The 26,785-nt window shown below is 39.7% G+C and overlaps 1 protein-coding gene across 1 annotated transcript in view; it reads left to right on the top strand.

Annotated features, from left to right (window-relative positions):
• Nucleotides 1-26,785, top strand: part of LOC124377713 (MAM domain-containing glycosylphosphatidylinositol anchor protein 1) — a 178,750-nt gene that overhangs the window by 122,795 nt on the left and 29,170 nt on the right. Inside the window, exons 9-14 of the mRNA XM_046837012.1 lie at nucleotides 1,846-2,142; nucleotides 4,759-5,025; nucleotides 7,648-7,796; nucleotides 22,841-23,015; nucleotides 25,276-25,299; nucleotides 26,427-26,579. Of these exons, the coding sequence (XP_046692968.1) occupies nucleotides 1,846-2,142; nucleotides 4,759-5,025; nucleotides 7,648-7,796; nucleotides 22,841-23,015; nucleotides 25,276-25,299; nucleotides 26,427-26,579 (1,065 nt within the window). The remainder of the gene's footprint in view (nucleotides 1-1,845; nucleotides 2,143-4,758; nucleotides 5,026-7,647; nucleotides 7,797-22,840; nucleotides 23,016-25,275; nucleotides 25,300-26,426; nucleotides 26,580-26,785) is intronic.

Here is a 26,785-nt window from a genome sequence, read left to right as displayed (position 1 = left end):
CTGTGGGTGTTACAATGGCTTTTTTTTGGTCTCTACTTCCCACCATGATCAATCTCTCTCTCGCCCTCGCTCTCTCTCTCTCTCTCTCTCTCTCTTTTTACACACTCTCACAGTAAATGTCTCTCAGCTCAATTCCGGCCACATACGAGAAAAAAAACCATTTCAGACCACAGCAACGTCTGGGTTCTCAATCCTAGGAGTAATTTGCGACGCAGATCCGCAGGTTTGCGCTAAAGAGCGGCGCGTCGATCGCGTTTTCACCCTCAGATCGTTCTTTATTTCTCTCTTTTCCCTTCAGATTGGCCTTCATTATGCTCAATCTTGATTTCACTGTACAGTACGGCCCCTTCAGCTGCTGGTTGCTTGATTTTTATTCATTTAGTTTCCTATTAAAATCAGCAAATAGATGTGTGAGAACTTTATTGGTTTTGTGTGAAAGAAATAGGAAAACGTGTCATTAATTTACTTATTCGTTGTTCGTATTCGCTGAGGAGGACGTGGTTGGCGTTTGCACACGGTTTAATTAGTAAAGGAAATCGAACGCTTAACATTCACAGAGCTGCCTTCGGAGAAAGAGACGCGAAAGCAAGAAACACACCGCATACATAATATATTCAATGGGTGTCTATAAATAAGCATGTACCTGTGAAGATGATTTATGCACAGGTGCATAGATAAGAAAAAAAATTATCAATTTTATATATATATATATATATACATAGCACCATTATTGTCAAAATAATTATATAGCAATAGGTTTGTGGACACCTGACCATAAGATTGATACGTGCTTCTTGAGCACCCTGTTCCACATTGAGCCCCTATTTGCTCTTAGAATAGCCTTCACTCTTCTGGGCAGATGTTCCTCTAGATTTTATAGATTATGTTACTAAGGTCAGGTACTGATGTAGGTGAGGTGAGGTGAGGTGAGGTGAGGAGGCCTGGGATGCAGTCAACATTCACATTCATCCCCAAGGTGTTCTATAGGTTTGGAGCACTATAGCGGAAGATCTTCCACTCCAACCCATGTACAGCGTATCTTTATGGAGCTGGCTTTGTGCATAGGGGCATCATCATGCTGGAACAGGTTTTGGGTCTTCTGGTTCAAGGGAATATAAAATTGAATGCTGTGTTTACATATAAAAAAGTGTAGTATCAGTATTTACATTTGAAAACTTTCTCATATTCACTAGAGGGTCGATCAGGTATTTTAAGTTGATTCACATTTAAGATGAATAAAATAATCTGTAATTTTTAACATTTTTATTAGATAGAATGGTTTAAGACAAGGTTTTCAACATAGTGATTCAATTTCACAAGCCCCAAACACTTGCACATATTGCGGGATTGAAAATGCAGACTAAGTGAGCTGATTGGAGATTTTTTTCCTTTGCTGCTAAATGTCAAATGATGTAAATGCAAGAGACATTTTGAAATTGGGTGTTTTCAAACTCTTAGTTGCAGTTTTTAGACTTTAAAGTAGCACCCGATGCAGCACATGATAGAATATGACATTGGTAATGGCTTTGAAATTACCATTTTGTGTTGTTAAACAAAATGAACACCAACATTTGGGTTAAATTGTGGTGCTGCTGTGTGAAAAAATGATTCCCACAATTTTAAAGCATCTTTTTGGATGAGTTTCACAATAGAACTGATGCTGGATGGGGCTAAAATTCAAGCTAAGTGTAAGCTTCGGATTTTCCTTTGTAGACCTCCTCGGCAAAAAGGTATAAAAAGTGACTTTAGTCAGTAATTGGTCTTTTTCCTGGGAATGACCTGCCATTCATATAGTAAATCAGAGTCCAGCTCTTCTTATTTATACTTTTTTTTTTTTTTTTTTAGTAATTCCTCCAGTCTTGACCGTACCTGTGGGTGGAAGTGTGGTCAACGTAAGCGAAGGTGGGAACGCCGAGATGGTGTGCCTGGTTGAGGGTAAACCTCGCCCCCCAGTCCTCTGGTCTCGGGCCAACAAAGACATGCCCATGCCATCGGGTGAATGGATGACGGAAACCCGAGACGGACGCCTTCGTCTCACGAACGTCACGCGGGATATGGCAGGGACGTACCGATGCCAAACGGCTCCCTACAACGGCCTCAACATCAAACGCAGACTCGGACACGTGCAACTCAATGTGGAGTGTGAGTACTCAGAACCTTCAATTCTAATGCAGATATTATTCCTTCCTTTAATCACCGTGGGGAAATATTTGCTCCCGAAAATTCAGTAGTGGGCCGTGCAGGAACCTCATACAGAAAAACAAGAAGCCCAATGAACACAGTTCAACACGTCTCCTTTCACTGTAGCCACAGCTGCACCTCTCACATACATCATCTCTATATCAACCTCATTTAAAGCTCCTGGGTTTTCTGTGCATATTTATGCTTAAATCATTCTTTACCCTGATTTACGCTGACCTGTAACATAAAATGATTGCAAGATGTGGGGAAAAAAAACCCACAGCAATAAAGAATCACAATAAATGCTGTGATTAGATCCGGTTTGATGAAGCTTGTTCTAAAGTGCTGTTAATCTGGGCTTTAACACAGCGCTTTAAACGGGTTCCTTTGGGACATGTCCAACAGCCAAACACACTCACACACAGACACACACACACCGTGCCACGCAAACACATATTCCATTAAAGCACTCCTCGCCGGATGCCTATTATCATCGTATTTAAATGCAGCCTTTTTAAAAGCGGCTTATGCGTTAATGCATTTGCGCTCTCGATAACACGTCCATTATGACGCCCGCTCGAAGTGTGTGTCCTAAGAGCCCAAGCTAAAGAGGCTCCGAGTTCATTAGCACCCAGGAAAACTGTGTATCATTCCTCGCTCTCCGGGTCGTTTTTTTTCCCCCCTTTGCTAGCTTGCCATTAGCCCAAAGCGATGCACTCCGCCTGTAATAATGCGGGTTATGTATTTAGAGTTGGTCTCGCGGAACTGATCCCCTGCGAGTATTATGCACGAGGATGAGCACAGACAGAAGGGGTTGGGATAAATTTGGAAGACTCGCACAGTGTCTGAGCCAGACAAGAGCGGCGTAAACAAGCTTCGCCGGAGGTGGGAGGCGCGCGTACGCATAATACCGAGATGCGAGCGATTCGTCCGGTTTTGATCAGGCGGATTCATATATTACGCACACGTGGCCCGATTATAAGGGAATCTTCATTACTATAGTTTTTCAGTACTTTGTATTTCAGCATACGGTACATTTTATTTACGCCGACCACTCCGTCCCTATGGATCTAATCCGGGTTTGTTTTGCTGCGAGCTCTTTTTTTTTTCCCTGAAATATTGAAACGACAGTGAATAATATTGTACTCTGTATAGCCGGAATTCAATTTCATTCAAATGAAGTTTATTCGCCTGCACTTCACTTCTCAATCATCTGAACGTCGGATTTATTCAGTCTAGGCTTCCACTTATCCACTGCAATTATGCGTGTCATGCTCTCGCCTCAGTGTTTTTCCTTTTGTTTGCTTTATTTCGCCTAGAGCGAACAATTCGCCGAAAAAGACTTTGTCGAAAATGTTGTCATTACCGTGACCTCTAATTTCCGTTCACTTATCTCCTTTCTCCCTTTTTCCACTGGTGTAAAAAAAATACCTAAAAATCATACTTAAGTAAAAGATGAGATCCCTTACTGCTAAACTTACTTCATTAGAAGTTCAAAGTCAACACCGGTCTTATAACGAGGATCCCATTTGAACGTTTTTTGAGTATTTGACTCGTATTGAACATAGACTCGAAGATGTGCTCGTCTTTGACACCAAGACACGTGTTAGTGAAAAATCCCAAAACGGTTAAATTGTCAGGTTTTATTTCCTAAAATACAAATTAAATTGTTCACCCTTAACACTGCATTAACCATCAACACAACAGCCTCTTCAAAGTAGTAAAGCAATCAATTCAATGAGAAAATAAAATATGTAAATAATTTTCGATCATGTAAAACCAAATATTCAGAGCCGACTGACTGACTGCTAAATATAATTGGTAATGTTAATTGTTAATTAAAGTATAGTGGAGTATAAGCACATACAGTATATTGAATTATAAGTGTAGTTGAGTAGAGAGGAAAAGTGACTTATATAGTTGTTACTCAGTAAAACTAGCAAGTAGCCAAAACATTTCTTAAGTACAGTAACAAAGTACAATTACTTCAATACTTTACACCAGTCACATTTTTCACACAGAAAAATCACTCTTACCTTCCTTCGTCTCATTTCCTTTTTTTTTTTTAAAAACCCTTTGACCTTTTCTCTGTTTACACACTCCGGCGTTGAGGAGCGTTTGTGTCGTGTTTCAGAAACATGAATACTGACTGACGATCCACTCCGCTTGCCGATTACGTTCCAAAGTTCATGAATATTTAGAACGCATTTAGAAACACTGATTCTAAATTTATGTTCTCGATAGGGGGCCAGTCACTGAAGTTACTAAGGTACTAGGCACCCTATTGTTCTTTTACCTTTTGTCAGACTGATTTTTGATCCAATTTGGGGCTGGCAACACTGTAGCGCCACCATCAGGCCAAATTTGTGCCTACTTTATATATATAATATATATTCGTTGTAAAAGTTTTTCGGGGGTTTGTTCATTTGTTGTTTAGAATATGTTCATTTGTTTTTGGAGTTGTTTTGCCACCGTAATAAATTTCCACTGATGCGATATGGTATTAGAATGAGCGGAACCACCATCCGAGCTGCTGCTTATAGATCAATAATCGACACGTTTTTCTCTTCTCCTCAGACCCTCCTGTGGTGGACCCAGTCTTACAAGAGGTTCGCTCCCCCAACTACAAGACGGTCATTCTGCGTTGCATGGTTCTCAAATCCAATCCAAACCGCGTAGCCAGTGCACGTTGGTATCGGAACACGATTCCGATCCGGACGCCTGCCGTGGACCCTCAAGACGTTCCTCAGCTCCGCTTCATCCTTGATCCCACCAACAATGGCACGTACGAGTGTAAAGTCAACAACGGGGTCGGCACTTCCACGTGCACCTATGTCGTCTCAGGTACGGGATTCATTATATAGCAAGCACAGATCTTAGCAGTGTAAACAGTATGTCTACACATTCTTATCTGGAAAAAACACTATGTGAAAAAAGTATAGGGACACCTGACTTCTCCAGCCGTATGTTCTTCTACCTCAAACTGTTACCCCAAAGTTGGAGGCACACAATTAATACAGGATGTCATTTAGCATTTAATTTTCCTTCACTTGAGCTAGGAGACCCAAACCTGTTATAGCGTGACAATGCCCCTGTACACAAAGTCAGCTCCATGAACATATGGTTTAAGTGGAAGATCTTGAGTGGTCTGTTATTGAGCTTAAACCCTATTGAACATCTTTAGGATGAATGTGAGCGCTGACTGCACCCCAGGTCTTCTCAACTACATTAGTACCTGACTTTAACATCTTTTTGGCACAAATTTCCACAAAAATCTCCACATCTTTCCAGAAAAGTGGAGTTTATTATAACAGCAAATGTGGAATTGGGTGTTTTTTTAAGATCGGGTGTCCCCAAGGCTTTTTTCCTGAAGTAAACTTCTATCCGTTTGAATGTGGATTACGTCTTTGAAGTCCATTTAAAGATTGAATTCCAGTTGCAGCGAAGGATAATAGTTCTATATATAGACCTAATCTATATATGGAAGAACAAAATGTATTAAAACTCAAGGACGTAGCAGTGGTGGTCATGGTAACATCTCATCCACTATGCTACCACTCCCTGTCTGTGAGTGAGTGAGTGAGTACAAAGCATGTGGCATTTCTACAGGAACGTTTGGTTCTTATTTTTTTTGGCTTTTTGTTGAAAAAACTCTTTATTTTGTGCTTTTCCAAAGGAAAGTCCTAATGGACCCAAACAGTAGTGAGCACCTGCGCGATCTTAGCGGAGTGTGCTAAATGACCTTTAGCCACTTGTAGGATTTTTCTTTTCTGAAGTGCGAAGCTTATCTCCAACTCAGTGAGACATCTTTCTCAGCACGGAGAGCTCAAAGCGCACTATTGCTATCATCTAGCTTCCTTCTAAGCAGCACTCAGAGCTACAGCTATTCTGTGCCATATTTTTTTTTTTTTTAGAAGACTACAAGCTGTATCAATCCATCCCCCCGTCTGCGAACCAGATTCAGTGCTACAAGCCACATTGTCTTGTCCGTTAAAGACACGTTCTGTTACAGCTGACTTCTTAGGAATAAATTGCTCACTGACCCATCCGTGTTCACATACACCGGCTGGAGAAATGAGCTCAAGATTAGTTTTTTTACAGAATAGAGGACATCTTCAAAGACCCCCGAACACTGTGTCTATATGATTGTGTGTGGGTGTATGTATGAGCTAGTTTAATTGGACTTCTTGGAGTTTTCCTGCATTCGGTATAATTGGGACGTGACCCATATTGTAACATTTGCTTTGTCTGCATTCACTCATTTAATTTGGAAATCGGACGTGATAGTCTTTGCCGCAGCGTTAATTCAAGTGGCGATCGCATATCGCCATGGTATTCCTGAAAGGTGGTGTGGGATAGATGAGGATATTGAGGTTCTTTCTTAGAAAACACGAATCTATTTACGAAAGTTACGATTCCAGAGTATAATTAAACCTGATCGAGTGTAACGACTATGTATATTGAATATAGCTATGTATTTAATACTGTCACGTTCCATGCTGTAGATTTTTTTATTCTTGATTGAGTGCCGTGAAACCCCAATTAAACCATTGTTTGGGCTTGAACCCACAACTTTCTGATCAATAACCCAGAGCCGTTACCACTAAGCTACCACTTTCCTGGTTTTTGCATATTCAAACTTGTTAGGAAGTTAGGGTCATGGTACCATGGTATCATATTTCATGCTACAGCACCCCTATAGCAGAAGGAGTTACGTGACTTGTTCAAGGGACCAAGAGTTGCAGCTTGGATATACTGGGGCTTGAACCCCCTTCCGATCAGTAACTCAGAGCCTTAACCATTGAGTTAACTCTTTCCTGGTTTTCGCCGATCCCAGCTTGTCAGGAAGTTGGGGTCATGGTACCCATGGTATCCATGGTATCATACTCCATGGTATGGCACCCCCAGAGCATATAGGGTTAAGTTCCTTGCTCAAGATTGGCAGCTTGGCGGTGCTGGGGCTTAAATCACTGAACTTATCAGTGATTTAAGTTATCAGTAACCCAAAACCTTATCCACTAGAACCACCACTAGAACCAACACTGAACCACCCCTACCTGTTCTTTTTTAAGTTGAAAAGAGCTCCTGATTGGATTGTTGCATGAATGTATCTAATAAAGTGTTTCCTGATGCAGTGAATGCACTTACAAGCTTATAATTATGTCATAAATGTTTGCCTGGGGCCCATTTGTGTCTTTTTTCTACAGTAAGTACATGATAAAAAAATCCTCTCATTCATGGGTAATTTTGATTTGTTAGTTGAAAGAAATCTCATCTCATGTCAACTTGATGCGGTGTCAAAAAAAAATTAACTTTACCTCCATGTTTTGGTGGTACCTGCTTACACATCTACTCCTTCTAAAACTTCCAGAATGTGGTTTGGTTCTGTTGCAGAATTGGATCATTGGATCCCCATTCATCCATCCATGTAATGTTTCTGTTTTTACCTTCTTTAACCCACCGCAGCTCGACCATACGTGGCGGAATTTTACTTTGACACGCCAAACCCCATCCGCATCCTGAAGGGCAACAACTACTCCTATAACCTGCAGTGGACGCAGAAGGAACCGAACACGACGGACAAAGTTATCGGATATGGATTTAGCGTGCTACAGGTAACATATTGCATTTCACACACAAGCAAAAGTTTCTAGTAGTTTTAAATTAATTCACTGCAAAAACTGACAGACACTTACTAAGGATGAATAAATGAATGAATAAATGAACGAATGAATGAATAAACTAATGAATGAATAAATAAATGATTTCCAGATTATAAATCTTGATCCTGGCAGACATTTTTTGTCTACTGAGCCCATTATGTACCGTATTTTTCGGACTATAAGCCGCTACTTTTTTCCCACGTTTTGAACCCCGTGGCTTAAACAATGAAGCGGCTAATTTATGAATTTTTTCTGGGTTTTTCCCGGTTTCACAAACTTCAAGCCAAAAAACTGTGTGACATAACATTAGACCAATTAAAATACCGAACGGAAACAAAAAAACGCACCTCACCTGTGTTCTGAGCTGCACGGCATCGGGAGAAAAAACTTTCATCGGTGGTGATTTTTAAACGCACGACGATGCCAAAAGATAAACTCCCAAAAGAAATAGTTGTGAAAGGAAGGAGGAAGACAGTGAACAATGACTTTCTTGGTCGGCTACTGTTTAGATACAAGCCGTTGTAGCGCGTTGAGTCTGGGTGAAGAGAGAGCTCGCTAACTCCAGTTGCAACAGAAATCATTTAAGCACAGACAGGTTTCCAAAACTCGTGCTTTTTTATTTTTCTTGGCAACAGCGTTACGGGTTAGTCAAAGAAACTTAGAAATGAGCATCAGAAAATAATAAGGACATATTCCTCTGTCTTGCACACACACAGTAATACCGGAAAAAATGCGGCTGCAGGCTATTCCCAAAATACCGCTCTGCTCTTAAAGGAAGCGCAACATATTTCACCCGTTACACCGTGTAACAGACACTGTCTTTCATTAAAGCCTGTGTAAAGTTCATTAGTTTCAGCGTAGGCTTATTTATGTTCAAAATAAAAGTCTCTGTCAAATTCAGTGGGTGCGGCTTATAGTCCGGAAATTACAGCATTTGTTCTGGATAATGTGTTTATATGAATGTGTTTCAGAAAAAGGTGTCTGAAAGAATTATCACACACACACACACACACACACACACCAATACAGATATCGAACATACACTATAAACCATCTATATTATTAATACACATTTCTTCTGAAATCACTTGAAAGTTTTTCGAAACAACCCTTGAGTTATTTTTTTTTTCCGGTGGCCACATGACCTATTGGAAAAGAAAGTCCAGACGAACACTTCTCTTTCTTTTCCTCCTCCATTCCTCTCTGGCTATTGAGTGTGGCTGCAAGTGAATAAATAGGCTGAACAAATGTTTGTTTATAATAGGAGTCGGGGGAATAGCACGAGGCCGAGCAGAGAGCAGATCGATCAGAGCTTGTGCTGCATTAACAACAATCTCCAAAGACACTCCTCAAAAGTCACACACACACACACACACACTTGAAGCTCTGCGCTCAGTTTGATTTTCCCCACCCTTTCTCGCGTTCATCACTAAGATCCATCACTCACCTTCTTTTTTCCGTGTCACACTCTTCCTCTTCCCTACTGCCCTATATTTCTTTTTTCTGCCTCTCTCGTCTTCCTGTGTTCTTTTTTTTTTTTTTGATGCTCTTTCTTTCTGTCTAGCACTCATCCTTCTGCTCTCCAAATCTATCGCTTTCCACATCATCTTATTTCCCCTTTTGTTTTGCCTAGGAGACACTTTTTGTCACCTTCTTCATGTTTTGTCTGCCTGGCACACACTCTGCCTGTCTTTAAACAAACTTTCAATTGGATGCTAATTATGCAGGAAATCCCTGTTCTTGGCTAATATCTCACAGGTATATATCATTTTTTTGGCATGCAATGTTTTTATTTAGCTTATTTTTTAACCTCGATATTTGTGATGTAATGATATTCGTTCGCAATCTCAGTGCAAAGGCTTTATGGTTTAATAACAGATTATCAGATGAAATATTGTTGTCACAGTTAAGGGGTCATTGGCACTAGTTTTGGTAGCGGATCTAAAACAGATATCCTGAATATTTGCTTGTGTGTGTATTAGCGCTGCAACTCATTATTTTGATAATCGATTCATTGGGTCACCTGGTCATAAGTTGGGTATGTGATTTCTAAGCATCTCATTCCACATTTAGTCCCAATTTGCTCTTCTTATTCCCTCCACTCTTCTGGGAAGATGTTCCACTAGATTTTTGGAGTGTGCTTATGGATATTTGTGTTGATCAGCCACAAGGGTGTTATGAAAGGCAGGTACTGATGAAGGTGAGGAGACCTGGGGTGCAGTCAGCGTTCACATTCATCCCAAAGGAGTTCAGTAGGGATGAGATCAGAGCTCTATAGCAGCAAGATCTTCCTCTCCAAAGCATGTGAACCAGATCTTCAAGGAGCTCACTTTATGCACAGGGGCATCACCATGCTGGATCAGTTTTGGGTTTCCAAGTTCAAATGAATCCAAAATGTTATTATAGTGCATCTGAAGACCTCCTGAACAAATGAGTGCCTCCAGTTTTGTGTTAACAGTTTGGAAAAGAACCACATGTAGCAGGAAAGGTCAGGTGTCCCAATACTTTTGGCAATATAGTGTGTGTGTGTGTGTGTGTATTTAAATATATAGCTCATACGCAAATTATAGGATAGAAGTTTCCAGAAGAGACGTTTGTAGAATCGCAATATGTCCCGGCAGATTGTTTGTCCGTTTATAGTTAGTTGTAATGTGATGCATGCAAATGTCTGTTTTCTCATGTTTTAATAATTTACTATAAAACTAATCATTTACGAACTAATCAGCTCTTTTTTTTTTAAAGGCAGCGTAAGACGGCTCTTAAAACGCCAACAATTCCTTCTACTGGAGTTTATCCAAATGTAGCCTGTGTGTTAAGTGTATTTATTAGCAGCTTGGCAATGTTTTGTTACTTCACGCTGCCCTCATTAAGGTCCATCCCGACCCCATTGTAGCAGATGGGATATGGTAATAAAGTGCTAACTAATGAAGCTACTGACATTTTCAGCATTGTGCAAATTCAGACCAACACACACATTTTTTTTTTTTTTTTTTTTTTGGGTCTCTCCCAATCCATATCTGCCAGCAGACACTGCGGTAATGCAGACGACAGGATTTTCTCGCCAGATTCTTCTCGTTTTTTTCCCTGTTTTCTGTCCTGTATAGAAAGAAAAAAAATGTACGCAAACTCGCAGCTTAAGCAATCGCACAATTTGTGTGGTTTCTTTTTTTTTTTTTTTTTGTCATTTGGATTTTTCTTCCAACATTTTAATAATCTATTCATAAGGATGTGCCCCGTAGTGAAATTCAGGTAGAAGTTGATGGATTACAGCAGGTGGCTGGGTTTTAAACAAGAGAAGAGAAGATTAGCCACTTGTCTTTGGTGCCATGAATAGCTAATCTTACACTCTTTAAAATCCACCTCTAGTCAAAAGCTTTTGACAGAAGGGAATTTATCGCGATGCTGAGGTTCATGTCGGGTCAAAATGGGAATCTTGTGTATCTCATTTAGGGAATCTGTTCATTTTTTGTAACGGAAAGACGTAAACGCGACTTTGCAGGTTGACTGTCAAAAGATTTGCTAATTTGAAGCCAGCAAGAACTACTTTCATTCTAGTTTTGGGAATATTTTGAGATATTCTTGATCCAACTTATATACATGACATGTTAAACATCAGTCTTTATAATGATTATTATAATTATGTTCAAATCCGTGCTAAGGTTTGTTTAACCTTTGCTGAAGGTGACGTGGTACATTTTCTTACAAATGTCCAAAACACTTGTTTCCACAATGCCTTATATCTGAATGTGAGATGTTTGATTACTTCAGTGCACATTTGCGATTCATTTCTTGGCAAAAGGTTTCTTCTGATGACCCTTCCATGCCGATCAGGTTTGTTCGAACAGTACTGCAGAGCACATCGGAGCGCTTCCACATTTGCGACAGTAAAACTTTCCTGTCTGTAGCGTCATATGGCACTGTGGCTTTGCTTACGTTCTTGGCATTTGAGCAGTTGTGTCTGAAAGCCTTCTCCTGCTTCGGAGGCATTCATTAGATTTATTTCCGGACCTTTTGTCAGCTGCATTAAGGAGCCGGTGGTGGTTGAGTGTTAAAAAGTTTCGAATTTACGACACTCCGGAAATGCCATGAGCTGTCACCACAATTCTCGAGTTGGGGAACAAACCCTAATGCATGAGTTAAGGTTCAAGAAGTTAATGAAGTCGGATACTTTAAATGGATCGCTGTTTAACTGTGCATTTGCTGGAAAAGCTTTTCTTTCTTTTTTTCTATCTATCTATCTGTCTGTCTGTCTGTCTGTCTGTCTGTCTGTCTGTCTGTCTGTCTGTCTGTCTGTCTGTCTGTTTTTCTCAGTTGCTTTGGATCGTTTCTTAGATCAGAAATAGAATTCTCAAAACTACAGTTTGTTCATTACATTAAGGTTCCTGTAACCGAAATGCTTTACTGCCTTGGTAAACTCATGCTGTAATTCAGTGTCATTCTAAACACAATATCGACGAAAGTATTGGGACCCAAGTTGACGAATGGTTTCGAGATTTTCAGGGGTTGTGCTCGTCGAAGGTCTTCCTGATCTCTCGTCGTCTTCCGGTGATGTTCTTCCGCTGTTGAAGTGTGCGTGCAGCTCAAATCTCCTAAATGATGTATGTCATGTCAAACGACTCTGTGGGAGTTTTTCCCAGTTTATGCAGAATTTCATGTTTATTTTGTTCTAACTTGCTGTTTATGATTAAATCGCAGGCGCAGTAACACACGTGGTCAGAATAGCACCAGTTAGCACCAGTAGCCTCAAAACATTAGTCTAAATAAATATATATATATATATATATCCTTATGCATATTATTTCTCTTTTACTAGTCGCAGGTCATAAAATATGCCTCTAGCTTTAATTGCAAGTGATCTCACACTTCTCTGCTGCACTCGTTAGTGTCTTCTTTATCCTAACACACGCATGATTAAGCGCCAGTGCTAATTGTCACACCCTTAATGAACTGATTCCGGTGTCTGGTGTTGAGACAAGTAGCAGAGAATGTTTAATACGTCTCCCCTCATCTTGCCTGTCTCTCTCACTCTCAGTCTTGGCCTCCTCATTGTTCTTTGTCTTGTTCTTGCTCGTTCGATCTCCTGCACTCGTTTTCTCACTCCGTATTGCTCTGTCTAGCTTTGGCTCATGTCATTTTCTCATTTTCTTTCATTCTGTTTCCCATTCTCTCTTTCTCCCTCCTCCAAGGTGTTTTTTTTTTTTTTTGCACAGCATTCTGTTATATTTTGTCCCTCATTTTCTTTTTTTTTTTTTTACTTGTTCTCCCCTTCTTCGTTCTATCTTTTTTTTCCACTCTGGTTGAATACTCATGTATTTCTTTTTCTTCATTTTTAATTAAATTCTCTTAATTCTTATTCTGTCTGTCTGATTGTCTATCTATCTGTCTGTTTGTCTGCCTGTCTACCGTATATATATCTAAGGATTTGTCATTATTCCATTAATCCTCCCAGTCACCCTCTTTTCTTTAGATAGAAGGTTACAATAGAAGTCTTACTATAAGATATTTATTTAAGAAGTATTAGACGTTTTACTGTAGAATTATAATTATGGAAGCGTTACTGCAAAACGCTATTGTAAACGCATTCCCGTAGAACTGTTATTATAGAAGTGTTACTATAAAGTCATTACATTGGAATCGTTACAATAAAAGTATGATAGAAGTGCTAAATGTAGAAGTGTTACTGTAAATGTGTTTTTGTAGAAGTGTTACTACGGAAGCGTTACTTAAAAACATTATTATAAAAACCTTACTATAGAAGTGTTATTATAGCAGCATTATAGAACTTTAACTGTAGAAGTGTTACTGTGAAATGGTTACTGTTGAATGCTTACTGTAAGTGTTACTATAGAATGCTTATTGTAGCGGTTACTAAAGAATTGTTACAATAGACTTAAAAAATTACTCTATAATGGTTATTATAGTGTAAGTGTTACCATAGAATATTTACTATGAAATTGTTACTCTAGAAGCGTTACTCTTGAATGGTTATTATAGTAGCGTTACTCTTGCATGGTTACTCTTGCATGGTTACTATAGACGCATTACTCTTGAATGGTTACCAAAGAAGCGTTACTCTTGCATGGTTACACTTGCATGGTTACTATGGACGCATTACTCTCGAATGGTTACTGAAGAAGCGTTACTCTTGCATGGTTACTATAGAAGTGTTACTTTTAAATGGTTACTATAGAAGCATTACTCTTGAATGGTTACTATAGAAGTGTTACTCTTGCCTGGTTACTAAAGACGCATTCACTCTTGAATGGTTACTATAAAAGCAATACTCTTGCATGGTTACCGAAGAACCGTTACTCTTGCATGGTTACTATGGACGCATTACTCTCTAATGGTTACTGAAGAAGCGTTACTCTTGCATGGTTACTATAGAAGTGTTACTCTTGCATGGTTACTATGGACGCATTACTCTTGCATGGTTACTATAGAAGCGTTACTCTTGAATGGTTACTATAAAAGCTTTACTCTTGAATGGTTACTATAGAAGTGTTACTCTTGCATGGTTACTATAGACGCGTTACTCTTGAATGGTTACTATAGAAGCATTACTCTTGAATAGTTACTGAAGAAGCGTTACTCTTGCATGGTTACTCTTGCATGGTTACTATAGACACATTACTCTCGAATGGTTACTGAAGGCGTTACTCTTGCATGGTTACTATAGAAGCGTTACTCTTGAATGGTTACTATAGAAGCATTACTCTTGAATAGTTACTGAAGAAGCGTTACTATTGCATGGTTACTCTTGCATGGTTACTATAGACACATTACTCTCGAATGGTTACTGAAGAAGCGTTACTCTTGCATGGTTACTATAGAAGCGTTACTCTTGAATGGTTACTATAGAAGCATTACTCTTGAATGGTTACTATAGAATCAATACTCTTGCGTGGTTACCGAAGAACCGTTACTCTTGCATGGTTACTCTTGCATGGTTACTATGGACGCATTACTCTTGAATGGTCACTGAAGAAGCGTTACTCTTGCATGGTTACTATAGAAGCGTTACTCTTGAATGGTTACTATAGAAGTGTTACTCTTGAATGGTTATTATAGAAGCGTTACTCTTGAATGGTTACTATAGAAGCGTTACTCTTGAATGGGTATTATAGAAGCGTTACCCTTGAATGGTTACTATAGAAGTGTTACTCTTGAATGGTTACTATAAAAGCATTACTCTTGAATGGTTACTATAGAAGTGTTACTCTTGCATGGTTACCGAAGAACCGTTACTCTTGCATGGTTACTCTTGCATGGTTACTATGGACGCATTACTCTTGAATGGTCACTGAAGAAGCGTTACTCTTGCATGGTTACTATAGAAGCGTTACTCTTGAATGGTTACTATAGAAGTGTTACTCTTGAATGGTTATTATAGAAGCGTTACTCTTGAATGGTTACTATAGAAGCGTTACTCTTGAATGGGTATTATAGAAGCGTTACCCTTGAATGGTTACTATAGAAGTGTTACTCTTGAATGGTTACTATAAAAGCATTACTCTTGAATGGTTACTATAGAAGTGTTACTCTTGCATGGTTACCGAAGAACCGTTACTCTTGCATGGTTACTCTTGAATGGTTACTATAGACGCATTACTCTCGAATGGTTACTGAATAAGCGTTACTCTTGCATGGTTACTATAGAAGCGTTACTTTTGAATGGTTACTATAGAAGCGTTACTCTTGAATGGTTACTATAGAAGTGTTACTCTTGAATGGTTACTATGGAAGTTTATTTCTATTGTGCTTTTCACAATGGACATTGTCTCAAAGCAGCTTAACATAATTTAGGAGTTAAGGTTAATGATTTGTATTCATCTCCGATGAGCAGCCACGGCGACTGTGGCAAGAAAAAAACTCTCTTCCTACTCTGGAAGCATTCTTCTAGTACAGTTACTGTAAATGTCACTATGGAATGGCTTATATAGAATTGTTACTCTAGATTGGTTGCTTTAGAAGTGTTCCTTTAGAATCTCTTTTAGAATCTTTAGTCTCTCTAGAAGCATAACCCTGGAGGAGTTACTGAACTATAGAATGATTACTTTTGAATGGTTACTTTAGAAGCATTACTCTAGAAAAGTTACTATAGATTTGCCACACTCGAATGGTTATTTTAGAAGCTAACCATGGAAGAGTTACTATACAGTACATTGGTTACTATAGATGATTCGCTATGGATTGGCTTCTGTAGAATGATTGCTCTAGAAGCATTTTATAGAAACATCACTATCGAATAATTACCATAAAAGTATTATTATAGGAGTTACTATAAAATTATTTAAATAGCAGGGTTTTGTGTGTGTGTGTGTGTGTGTGTGTGTGTGTGTGTGTGTGTGTGTGTGTGTGTGTGTGTGTGTGCGCAGGTGTGTATTGCGCTCTATGAAAGAGGCATGGGCTTTGCACATATTCACCGCTCTGCCCCCTAAGGACACACATCTGTTCACACCTCAGAACCACGGAGATTTGACTAGAGGCAAAAGTCTAAGAGCAGGAATCAGGGAGTTTGTGCGTTTGTGTGTGCGTTCGTGTGTGTTAGCGTGCGTCAGAGTGTGCGCGCATGCATATGCATAACTAATCTACAGTACATAATGCTTGCTTTGTTATTTATATTAGCAGGAGATTTCCCTGCGTATAATAAACTTGCAGCTCAGATTATGTCACATTATTTATACAAACGCACAAACAGCCTGAGTTTCCTCCGCACAAAGCAAAGGTTTGTGCAAATCGGTCTTCGAGTTCAAACACGTGGCCATAAATATTCATGCAGATAAACAGAAACTTGAGCCATTCTAGAACAGCAACATGTTTTATGTATTCGAGTGCACCTCATTTATACTATATATAAATATATTACACCTCAGAATCAAGTTTTTTTTAGACTTCAGGAACGACCACATGCCTACAAGGCAATGCAGTCTGATGAGATTTGCTTTTACGAAACATTTGAAAAAGAACTAAAAACAGCAATAGGATAATGGATAAACCTGTGTATTGAATATAAGCAGTGTAACGCATCCACTGCATCCGGAATGTAATATGTTTTGTGATTGTCACAAACAAGATTTACTTTCTGGGGGAAATAAAAAGAACGAAAAAGGCGTTCGGATGAGACTGAAATTCAGGAGCAATAAAGCAAAAATTAAATTCGAGGTTTGTGCAGCAGGCTATCAACCATGTACAGTTAATTTTGTCAGGGAAAGAGTGTGCACAACTGAGCTGCTTAGTCCTTGTGAACTTGAGCTTTTTCTCAAAAGTAGGCAGATTTTTTTGTTTGGCATTTAAAAAAAATGGATTCTATTAGAAACTTCTATAGTGCACATGTTTGTTTAGTTCCATTTTGCTCATAAATTATTCCTACCTCCATTTATCCATCCAACCACCTTCCCTCCTGCCTTGATCTATCAATCACTTCCAATTAACCATCCATCCATCCCTCCCTCCCTCCCACATTCATCCATTCAACCATCCAACCATCCATCCATCCATCCTTTCATTCATTCATCCCTCTCTTCCTACTTCCATTCATCCATCCCAACCACCTTCCCTCCATTTCTTGATCTATCAATCACTTTCAACTAACCATCCATCCATTCCTCCCACATTCATCCATTCAACCATCCATCCATCCATCCAGCCATCCATCCATCCATCTCAACCAATTCCTCCTGCCTTGATCTATCAATTACTTTCAACCAACCAACCATCCATCCCACACTCCCATATTCATATATTCAACCATCCATCCATTCATCCATCCATCCATCCATCCATCCATCCATCCATCCATCCATCCATCCATCCATCCATCCATCCGTCTAATAATTCCTCTCTTCCTACCTCTATTCATCCATCAGAACCACCTTTCCTCCATTTCTTGATCTATCAATCACTTTCAACTAACCATCCATCCATTCCTCCCACATTTATCCATTCAACCATCCATCCATCCATCCATCCATCCATCCATCCATCCATCCATCCATCCATCCATCCACCCATCCATCTCAACCAACTTCCCTCCCTGCCTTGATCTATTAATCAATCACTTTCAGCCAACTAACCATCCATCCCACCCTCCCACATCCATATATTCAACTATCCATCCATCCATCCATCCATCCATCCATCCATCCATCCATCCATCCATCCATCCCTCACTTCTTTTCTTCCTTCCTCACTACCTTCCTTCCACTGAAGTCTGGCAGATGGCTGGTTGTAAATTGTATGCTGTTTTAATGAGTTTTGCATAAGCGCATGGTTTAAAAAATGTGAAAATTAAAAAAAGGAGAAGAAGCGAGGCCCAAGCGCAGCAGGTTTCACAATATTTGAGGCTGATTTACAAAAAAAGAAAAAGAAAAAGCGTACCCTGCGAGTGCATGTGGGCGGGAATATGGCCAGGTGTTCTCCCAGCCGTAGGAGGTGAGAAAGAGGAATGTGAATCTTAATGAAAGGATAATGCCAAAAATTGAGGGACAAAATGAATGCAAACGACGAGCTGAAGTACCCAAGCATGTGTGCACGCATCTGCCTGTGTGACCCCTGACCCGTGTGTGTGGGCCACTGTGGCAGCGAAAGCTTTCACACACACACACACTATGCGCTGAGACAGAAACACACACACCATGTACTGCTGCCAAGGTGCACATTGTTGCTATAGCCCTCTACCTTCCTCGTCGCAAGCCCGTAAAGCGAGACCTAATTAGTCGCATAACAAATGCGGCTGATGCGCGGCTGCAAGGTTAACAACACAAAATGCGCTCGCTGTCCTTCTGCTTTTGGCGGCGGAGGAAGAAATAAGCGGACGAAGAGCGACAGAAGGAGTGCAGAGGTTTTTTCTGCCAGACCTGAAACCTCTAATGAGCCCGCAGCCATGCCACTTTGGCATGACACTTGTGAGCTTTCCTGTAATTACTGTCTAGAGCTGCAGAGGGAGGTGGTGTCACCCGGATCTACCCATTACTCCCACCTCATTTCCTGACGGCGGTATTTTTACTTTAATCCTCCTGTTCTGGTTACTGTGCGTTAATAGTAAAAATCCGGGATTTATTTAATTAAATATGCATCACTGTTGTTTATTAATGTCATTGTTATTAATATTAATGTTGATATAAAGGTATATGCATTTACTGCTTGGGGATCGTCGTGTGTGTGTGTGTGTGTGTGTGTGTGTGTGTGTGTGTGTGTGTGTGTGTGTGTGTGTGAGCGAGAGACACCGCAATATTCCGATAAAACCAATCCCATATTGCTACTAGTTACTTTTCTCTTCTTTTTTTCCCTTCACAAACGCCTTGTCCCCCTTTATGTGCTTCCTAGTTCACCTCCTCCCCTTGTTGCCAGATATTTCACTTTCTGTGTCCACAGGGCACCTTGGTTTACCGTTTGAGTTCCATAGACTTCCTATATTGCTTATATATTTTCTTAGTATCAAACTTTTATTTTCTTATGTTTGTTTTTTGGTCACTTTTGTATAACTTGTTAGCCCAATTAGAGAGAGAGAGAGAGAGAGAAAGAGAGAAAGAGAGAGAGGCTGGGAGGGTTGATGGAGAAAGGGATGGATGGATGATAGATAGACGGATAGATAGATGTGAGGGTGGGATAGATTGATGGAGAGAGAGAGAGAGAGGGAGGCTGGGAGGGTTGATGGAGAAAGGGATGGATGGATAATAGATAGACGGATAGATACATGTGAGGGTGGGTTGGATAGATGGAAAAGAGAGAGTGAGAGAGAGAGAGAGAGAGAGAGGCTGGGAGGGTTGATGGAGAAAGGGATGGATGGATGATAGATAGACGGATAGATAGATGTGAGGGTGGGATGGATTGATGGAAAAGAGAGAGAGAGAGAGAGAGAGAGAGAGAGAGGCTGGGAGGGTTGATGGAGAAAGGGATGGATGCATAATAGATAGACGGATAGATACATGTGAGGGTGGGTTGGATAGATGGAAAAGAGAGAGTGAGAGAGAGAGAGAGAGGCTGGGAGGGTTGATGGAGAAAGGGATGGATGGATGATAGATAGATGGATAGATAGATGTGAGGGTGGGATGGATTGATGGAAAAGAGAGAGAGAGAGAGGCTGGGAGGGTTGATGGAGAAAGGGATGGATGGATGATAGATGAGCGGATAGATAGATGTGAGGGTGGGATGGATTGATGGAGGGAGGGATAAATGGATGGAGAGAGGGATAGATGGAGGGTGGGTTGGATGGAGAGAATAATGTGAGGGTGGAATGAATGGATGGAGAAATGGGGGTGGATGAATGGAGAGATGGATGGATGAATATATATATAATAAAAATAATAATATTAACAGTCTCGATCAATTACAAGGTGAATATTATTTTGATTTCTGGACTAGAATTTATTAGAGCTCAGTGCTTAAGGCTCTGGACTACTGAATGGCATTCAGGGGCCCTTGAGTAAGGCCCTTAACCCTCTATACTCAAGGGGCACTTTCCTTACATTGCATGGATATGCAGAGAAAGAATTGCATTGTGTGGTACAAGTCAAAGCCACATTACCTTAAAGTTTCTCACAGCAAATAAACCAAGAACATCGATTTATAGCAATTTAATACCAATTCATGAATCTCATCTACAGCACACATTCAGTGACTAATAGCCTCCTGCACGATCCTAATCTTTAATGGTTTCTTGTTTCCCGTTTTCTCCATCAATACCAAATAATAACTCATATCATAAACTATAACAGTCAAATGAATCTTGAATAAAGAAGTCACAACCTGCATTAAAGTACCAGCACGTTTTATTTAACGGGAAAGAAAAAAAAAAGCAAGACATTTTCCCATCTGGCTGTGGGCGCTGTGGGGCGTCGTTTCTCGCCGCCTTGTCACCTGCCACCGCCGTTAAGTAATGATAATGTTTGTGAATAATTCACCAGATTTTAATGGAACTGTCTGTGCCTGGCTCCTTTAAGCAAATGCACTTATAAATACACAATGTAGTGATCTATTGACAGCGCTGGAAAGGATATGAAGTAACAATGGATGAATACGGATACAGTATTTCTATTTTCCAATAAATACATTACCAATCGATGGTGTTGTGATAGGAAATTATTATTATTATTTATTTGACTATTAAGAATTTTTCATATTAATAATACCTAATATTATTATTATTAAAAAAAAAATAAATAAAAATAATTATATATATATATATATATATATATATATATATATATATATATATATATATATATATATATATATATATATATATATTATTATTATTATTAAAAATGTTATTTTAAAAAGTTCCATAGTTAAAATACCATGGTTCGATAAAAAATAAGGGTTATAATAAATATTTATAAATATATATATATAAATATATATATAGATGGATGGATGGATGGATGGATGGATGGATGGATGGATGGATGGTCCCGAAGTTGTGATGGTTAGACTTACGATTTTTTAATATTATGATATCGATACGTACATTTCTGAAAAGTGCCACAACAGAAAAGAGTCTTAATGTACATCTACCTCTTACTGTGAGAGTTGGTGGGACCACTCAAGCAGTGCTGGAAGATCTGAGGGAGCGTGGTACAGTGTGAGGGTGTGAAAATAAGGCTTCATGTAAATCTAGATGAAGACCAGAGAACTGCCTATAGGAGAAAAGCAAGTTAGAAAATAATGCAATTTGAACAGAACATGACGTCCCTCTAAAACCTACAGTATGCGAAGACCAGACAAAAACAAGTTATCGAGGCTGTTTGCTCTTTAGTTTTCTGAAGTATTTTTTAGATCCAGGATAGTTTAAATGGCCATGTTACAACAAATAAAATGCATGGATTAATGTATGACTGGTGAGACCAAAGTAAAATTTTCTAGCCAATACCATATGTATGCCACACACAAACACAGAACAAACACAACTAATCACCACATTGAAGCATGGTGGTGGCAGCGACATGCTTCGGGACTGTTTTTCTTCAGCTTGAATTAGAGCAGATGGAATATTGAACAGCTCCAAAATACCAGTCAAATGAAAAATTGAAGGCTTCTTCTACAGCACTTAAGATTAATACAAATTTTACTTTCCAGCAATGACCTAGAGCACACTTTGGAATGACTTCTGGTAAAACAAGAGCCACAGACTCTTACACAGAAAGATAGAATAATGCAAAGTTCTTTTGCAGCAAAAAAAAAAAAAGGATGAAACCTCAATTTTGCGATTGTTGAATGAATAATTGCATTTGGTTTGTTGTAAGTTGCACATCTAGATGTATTAGGAGATGAACGTGCTAATTCGGATCTGTTGTCTCTCTTGATTTATCTCTTGATCTCAAACCAGAATGTCTTTAGTGTTTAGCAAATAAAAAGAAATCAAAATTTTACCCGTTTTAAAAGACACTGTATATGTGCATTGGTATATGCAAAATAGACTGTATTCGGATTAAGCACAAGAATGAGCTTTTCTTTATTTCTGAAAGCTACGAATGCTTTGGGCATGAATTGTGTGTATCTAATAAGGGTAAGAATGAAAATTATGCTAATACCAACGTTTAGGCATCCGGACCCTTCTCCAATAAAATATGTAGAATTTTAAATGATGATTTTAAGTCACTGGAGTTATTTGCTGCCGCTGGGCCGTTACGCCAGTGACGGGTACAAGTACTGACGAATATCCGTTCAAAATATATTTTTCAAGATGGCGTCAGCAGCATCTCTAAGCATACCGCATTAATCACAGCGCTGTTAATGAAGTGGTCTATTTAGTCTGGGTTTTTTTTCAGCCGTTGCCACTCTTTGTTTTGACGAAGGTTTTTAATGAGAAGCGTTTTTTTAAACAGGTCTCCATTCGATTTTTAAAGCAGTGTAACTGGGATTGAATGTGGGACGAGGAATATTTTCGGGATTTTGTGAGGAATTTTGGATAAAAATGGACATGGTGTATATTAATATATATATATAGATTCAATAAACTGTCAAACCCTTTTTTTCTATGTGTGTATGTGTAGAATGGGCAAAAGGTGATGTCCAAGCAGCTCAACACCAAAGAGCCAATCAAAGGCGTGCTGATGTCACACGTCTTGACCGACTTGCGCATCCCTCTGTCCTACGAGGTGGGCCTCACTCCCATCACCGCCTTCGGTACTGGGGACACCGTCACCCGGACCATCCAGTACTCAGAGCGTAAGTTCTCGTGACACCTCACAATCGTAAACCTTGTAGTCCTGTTCCATTTCTTCTTGCTTTAATTCTCAGAACTTTTCCAGAGCTTTTTTAGAAATTTGGTCATCCGCTTGAAAGCAGCAACTATAGCGATGCTTTCGAAACTTTAACGTTTGCAAAAAATCATGAAAGCTTGATTCTGATTGGCCAGAATGTCTTGATTTCTTTTAACACCAGCTCTGGAGTTAATGTCATCTGCAGTGTCCCTGTTCTAATACACTATATGGATAAAAAGTTAAGGACAGCTGACTATAAGGTTTGTTTGTGCGTTTTTGTCCATTCCACATTTAGTCCACTTTTTAGTCTTCTCTTCTAATAGGTGAGATGAGGAGGCCTTTAGCATTTCAATTCATTCCAGTAGGGTTGAGGTCAGAGTTCAATAGCAGGAGATCTTCCACTCCAACCCATGTAAAGTGTATCTTGATGGCGCTGGTATTGTGCACAGGAGCATTGTCGTGCTGGACCAGGTTTGGGTCTTTGTTCGAATAAAGCGGAAATTTCATGCTAACTCATCCAGAGACATTTTATACAATTGTGTGCCTCTAGTTTTTGTGGTAAAAGTTTGCAAAAGAACTATAAATATCTGGAAAAATCAGGTGTTCCAATAACTTTGTCTAAATATTGTATGTTACTATTCGTGTACTTACAGCCAGTGATGGAAAACATTTAAATATATGTATAAATATTGATCAGACCGCAATCTACCTTCTCTTACGCTTAAAGAAGACGTTTGGTTGCATGCACACGTTCATTTTCTCGTATCTTTCTTACCGCTGTTTGAAAGAATAGCTTTCAAAGACACCTGCTTCTTGAAGGTTTTGCCGAACGTTGCTTTAGACTGTTTGCTCGGAACATTAGCGGGCCGAGCGTGGTGCCGTGCGGAGCAACAGCCTGGGTGGAAGTAAATAAATATAGAAATAACGGGCGTGCTCGAGTCAACAGCATATTATTTGTTAACATCTGATCTGTGCGCTTCTTAATTTCCACCCGAAGAGTGTGTTGAAGCGAGAGTACGTGCGATCGTACGTCCCTCTGAAGCCCATTTATAAATATAAAGTATACTATGCGTTTCGGTGGTAATTAAAATCGCAAACAGGCCTCCCACACACTCTCTGTCGGATTAATAGTTTAAAGTGACGTCTTGAGAGCACTTCTCTGGAGGAGCAATGATGTACGGGTAATCCTTGTAGAATGCTATAAAAAGCGATTGGCCAAATATGTGCGCTTCGTGCAAGCTGGGTATCGCTGTTTCTTAAACAAGTCAAGACACCAATTTGTGCCTGGCAGGAGGTCACACCGGAGTCTTTCGCTTGCTGTACACAGACGATTCGTTTTGTTCTCGGAGGTTACAAGCCAGGGAAGATTTTCAGTGATATTTTGGAATATGTTTGTATTCGGGATTTAGTTTGGGTTGGAAAATATTAATACAATCAACTCCCCCTAAGCAAACACTTCTCTTTGGAGTGTTTAAAGAGCCGATGCAGGATTTAAACTTGCCCCAATTCACGTAAGGGAAGTTCCTTGTATTCAGTGTTGGGTTTAGCATTTGCTTTAGTTGAGTTTCTGTTGGTGCTACGTCGATTTTTTAAAAATGTTTTTAACATTCCTCTTCATGTCCACTAGAGGGCCGGTATATGTACTGCCTTCTATATTTCCGCAATCGTATCCACCGGGATCCTACACATTGCACAAACTAATGTATGGGTGGAACTTCCGTTACAACGCTAACAATCATTCGCTGCAGTGTCGATACTCATTTATTCATTCAGAGCAAGATGACATAATTTATAACGGACTTATGACATCAGCCTACCCGTCCCTTCCTTCACTACAAACTGGGAGGATGCATTAATTAAAAGGGAAGTGGTCTCAGCAGTTAAGATGTTGAACTTTTATTCAGAAGGTCATGAGTTCAAATCCCACCACCTCTTATTTGTCCTTGAGCAAGACCCCTAACCCCTTTAACTGCTCAGTTGTATAAATGAGATAATTGGAAGCGAGGAAATGAGTATGGGTTGTCCTGTGTTGTTGTTGTTGTTGTTGTTGTTGTTTTTCCCTCCACAACGTGAAGCGAGTATACGTAAAGCATTTTTGGGGGCTTCTTCAAATTCCGGTTTTAGAGCTTGTTTCACTTCGCTTTTTTTAATGCCATTTTTTTCTGCTTTAGGTTAATGTTTCTGCTTCGTTGTCGCTGATTATGTTATTTTCTCATTTCTTACAGCCTACACTTATCCCAGACCTTCAGGTAAGACAAACTTACATACAGACTCCCTCTAAAACCCTCTGAAATTCTTTTCATTTTTTGCTCTCAATTATCCTTCCTCTCGTTCTCTCTCTTTCTCTCTCTCATTCTTTCTCTCTCAGTTCTTTTTAATTACATTCAACATGGCTCGGCTGGCAGCCCACTATGCAGGGCTTTGCCAAAGTACTACAATTAAAAAAACTGACTAAAACAGATTGGAGGACAAGTGGAGCAATTTGGAGAGGCACGGTGGGGATGTGAATTGCTGTGGATTATGTGTAAAAAAAAAAAAAATTTAAAAAAGGAATTTTTTTTAAAAAGAAAAATGAACAACTTCGTTGGAAAGGAGTGAAAACCTCATTGGTTTTACATTTTCAATATGGATTAACCTGAACACATGACCCCTGAGTTGCCGCACTCTTCTGGGATGAGGTTCCACTGGATTTTGTGGAGATTTGTGGTCATTAGTCTACAAGAGTGTTGGTAAAGTCAAGTACTGGTGTAGGCGAGAAGATGAGGAGGTCTGGGGTGCAGTCAGCGTTCACATTCATCCCAAAGGTTCATGGACCTGGTTTTGTGCTTTGGCTCTCGTTGTTCAAGTGAAGGGAAATTAAATGCCACCAGGTCCAGAGACACTTTATATAGTTGTTCCTCTGAATTTGAGGTAACACTTTGAAGAGGAATACCAAAAAAAAAAAAAAAAAAAAAAAAAAAAGGGCGTCCCAATACTTTTGACCGGATAGTGTATTGAAGTTTTGGGAACGTAGCCCACAGGGGAAATATTTCTTTTTCTGCACTGTATCTGACATTAAAGCTTTTATACGTCGCTAATCAAGTTTAATGCTGCGTGTTAAATCAGAATTTCACAAGCAGCAATGTGTGAAACCTGCTGCTTTCTCTTTCTCTCTCTCTGTTTCTCTCTCTCTCTCTCTCTCTCTCTCTCTCTCTATTTCTATCTCAGCTCTCTCAAGATATTTATTCCCATCTTTATTACTCTTTCTGAACACCCCCAGGCCATCATATACTTTTTCATTCTTTTAATACACCTTCATTTATGTATTACCACCTCTGTTCCGCTGTTTCTCCACCCCTCCACCCATCTCTCTCTCTCCCTCTCCCTCTTCCGACAGATCACGTGTGCGGGTTCGAGGATGTCCGGATTTGTGGCTTCTCGCAGGATCGCAGTGACGTGTTCGACTGGACCCGACAAAATCATTTGAGTCAAAACCCCAAGCGCTCAGTCAACACAGGTCCTGACATGGACAGGAGTGGGACCAAAGACGGTAAACACACTCGTGTTGGCATTTAGTACAGAGAGAAAGGTTGTGTACACGGTAAAGCGAGCGTTCCGAGTCATGTGGAAATAGTATGTCTACATAAGTAGGGAACTTGTAAGTGGGCGGAATGGCGTAGTTGTTCTCCCCCGTCGATCACAGTGATGCTCAGCCACTCTGCCTTTATATAAAGAAGAGCTGATGTATGCAAAAGA

This window comes from Silurus meridionalis, chromosome 2, assembly GCF_014805685.1.
Source record: "Silurus meridionalis isolate SWU-2019-XX chromosome 2, ASM1480568v1, whole genome shotgun sequence".
In the NCBI taxonomy this organism is placed as follows: Eukaryota; Metazoa; Chordata; class Actinopteri; order Siluriformes; family Siluridae; genus Silurus; species Silurus meridionalis.
This window is presented reverse-complemented; position numbering and strand designations above follow the sequence as displayed.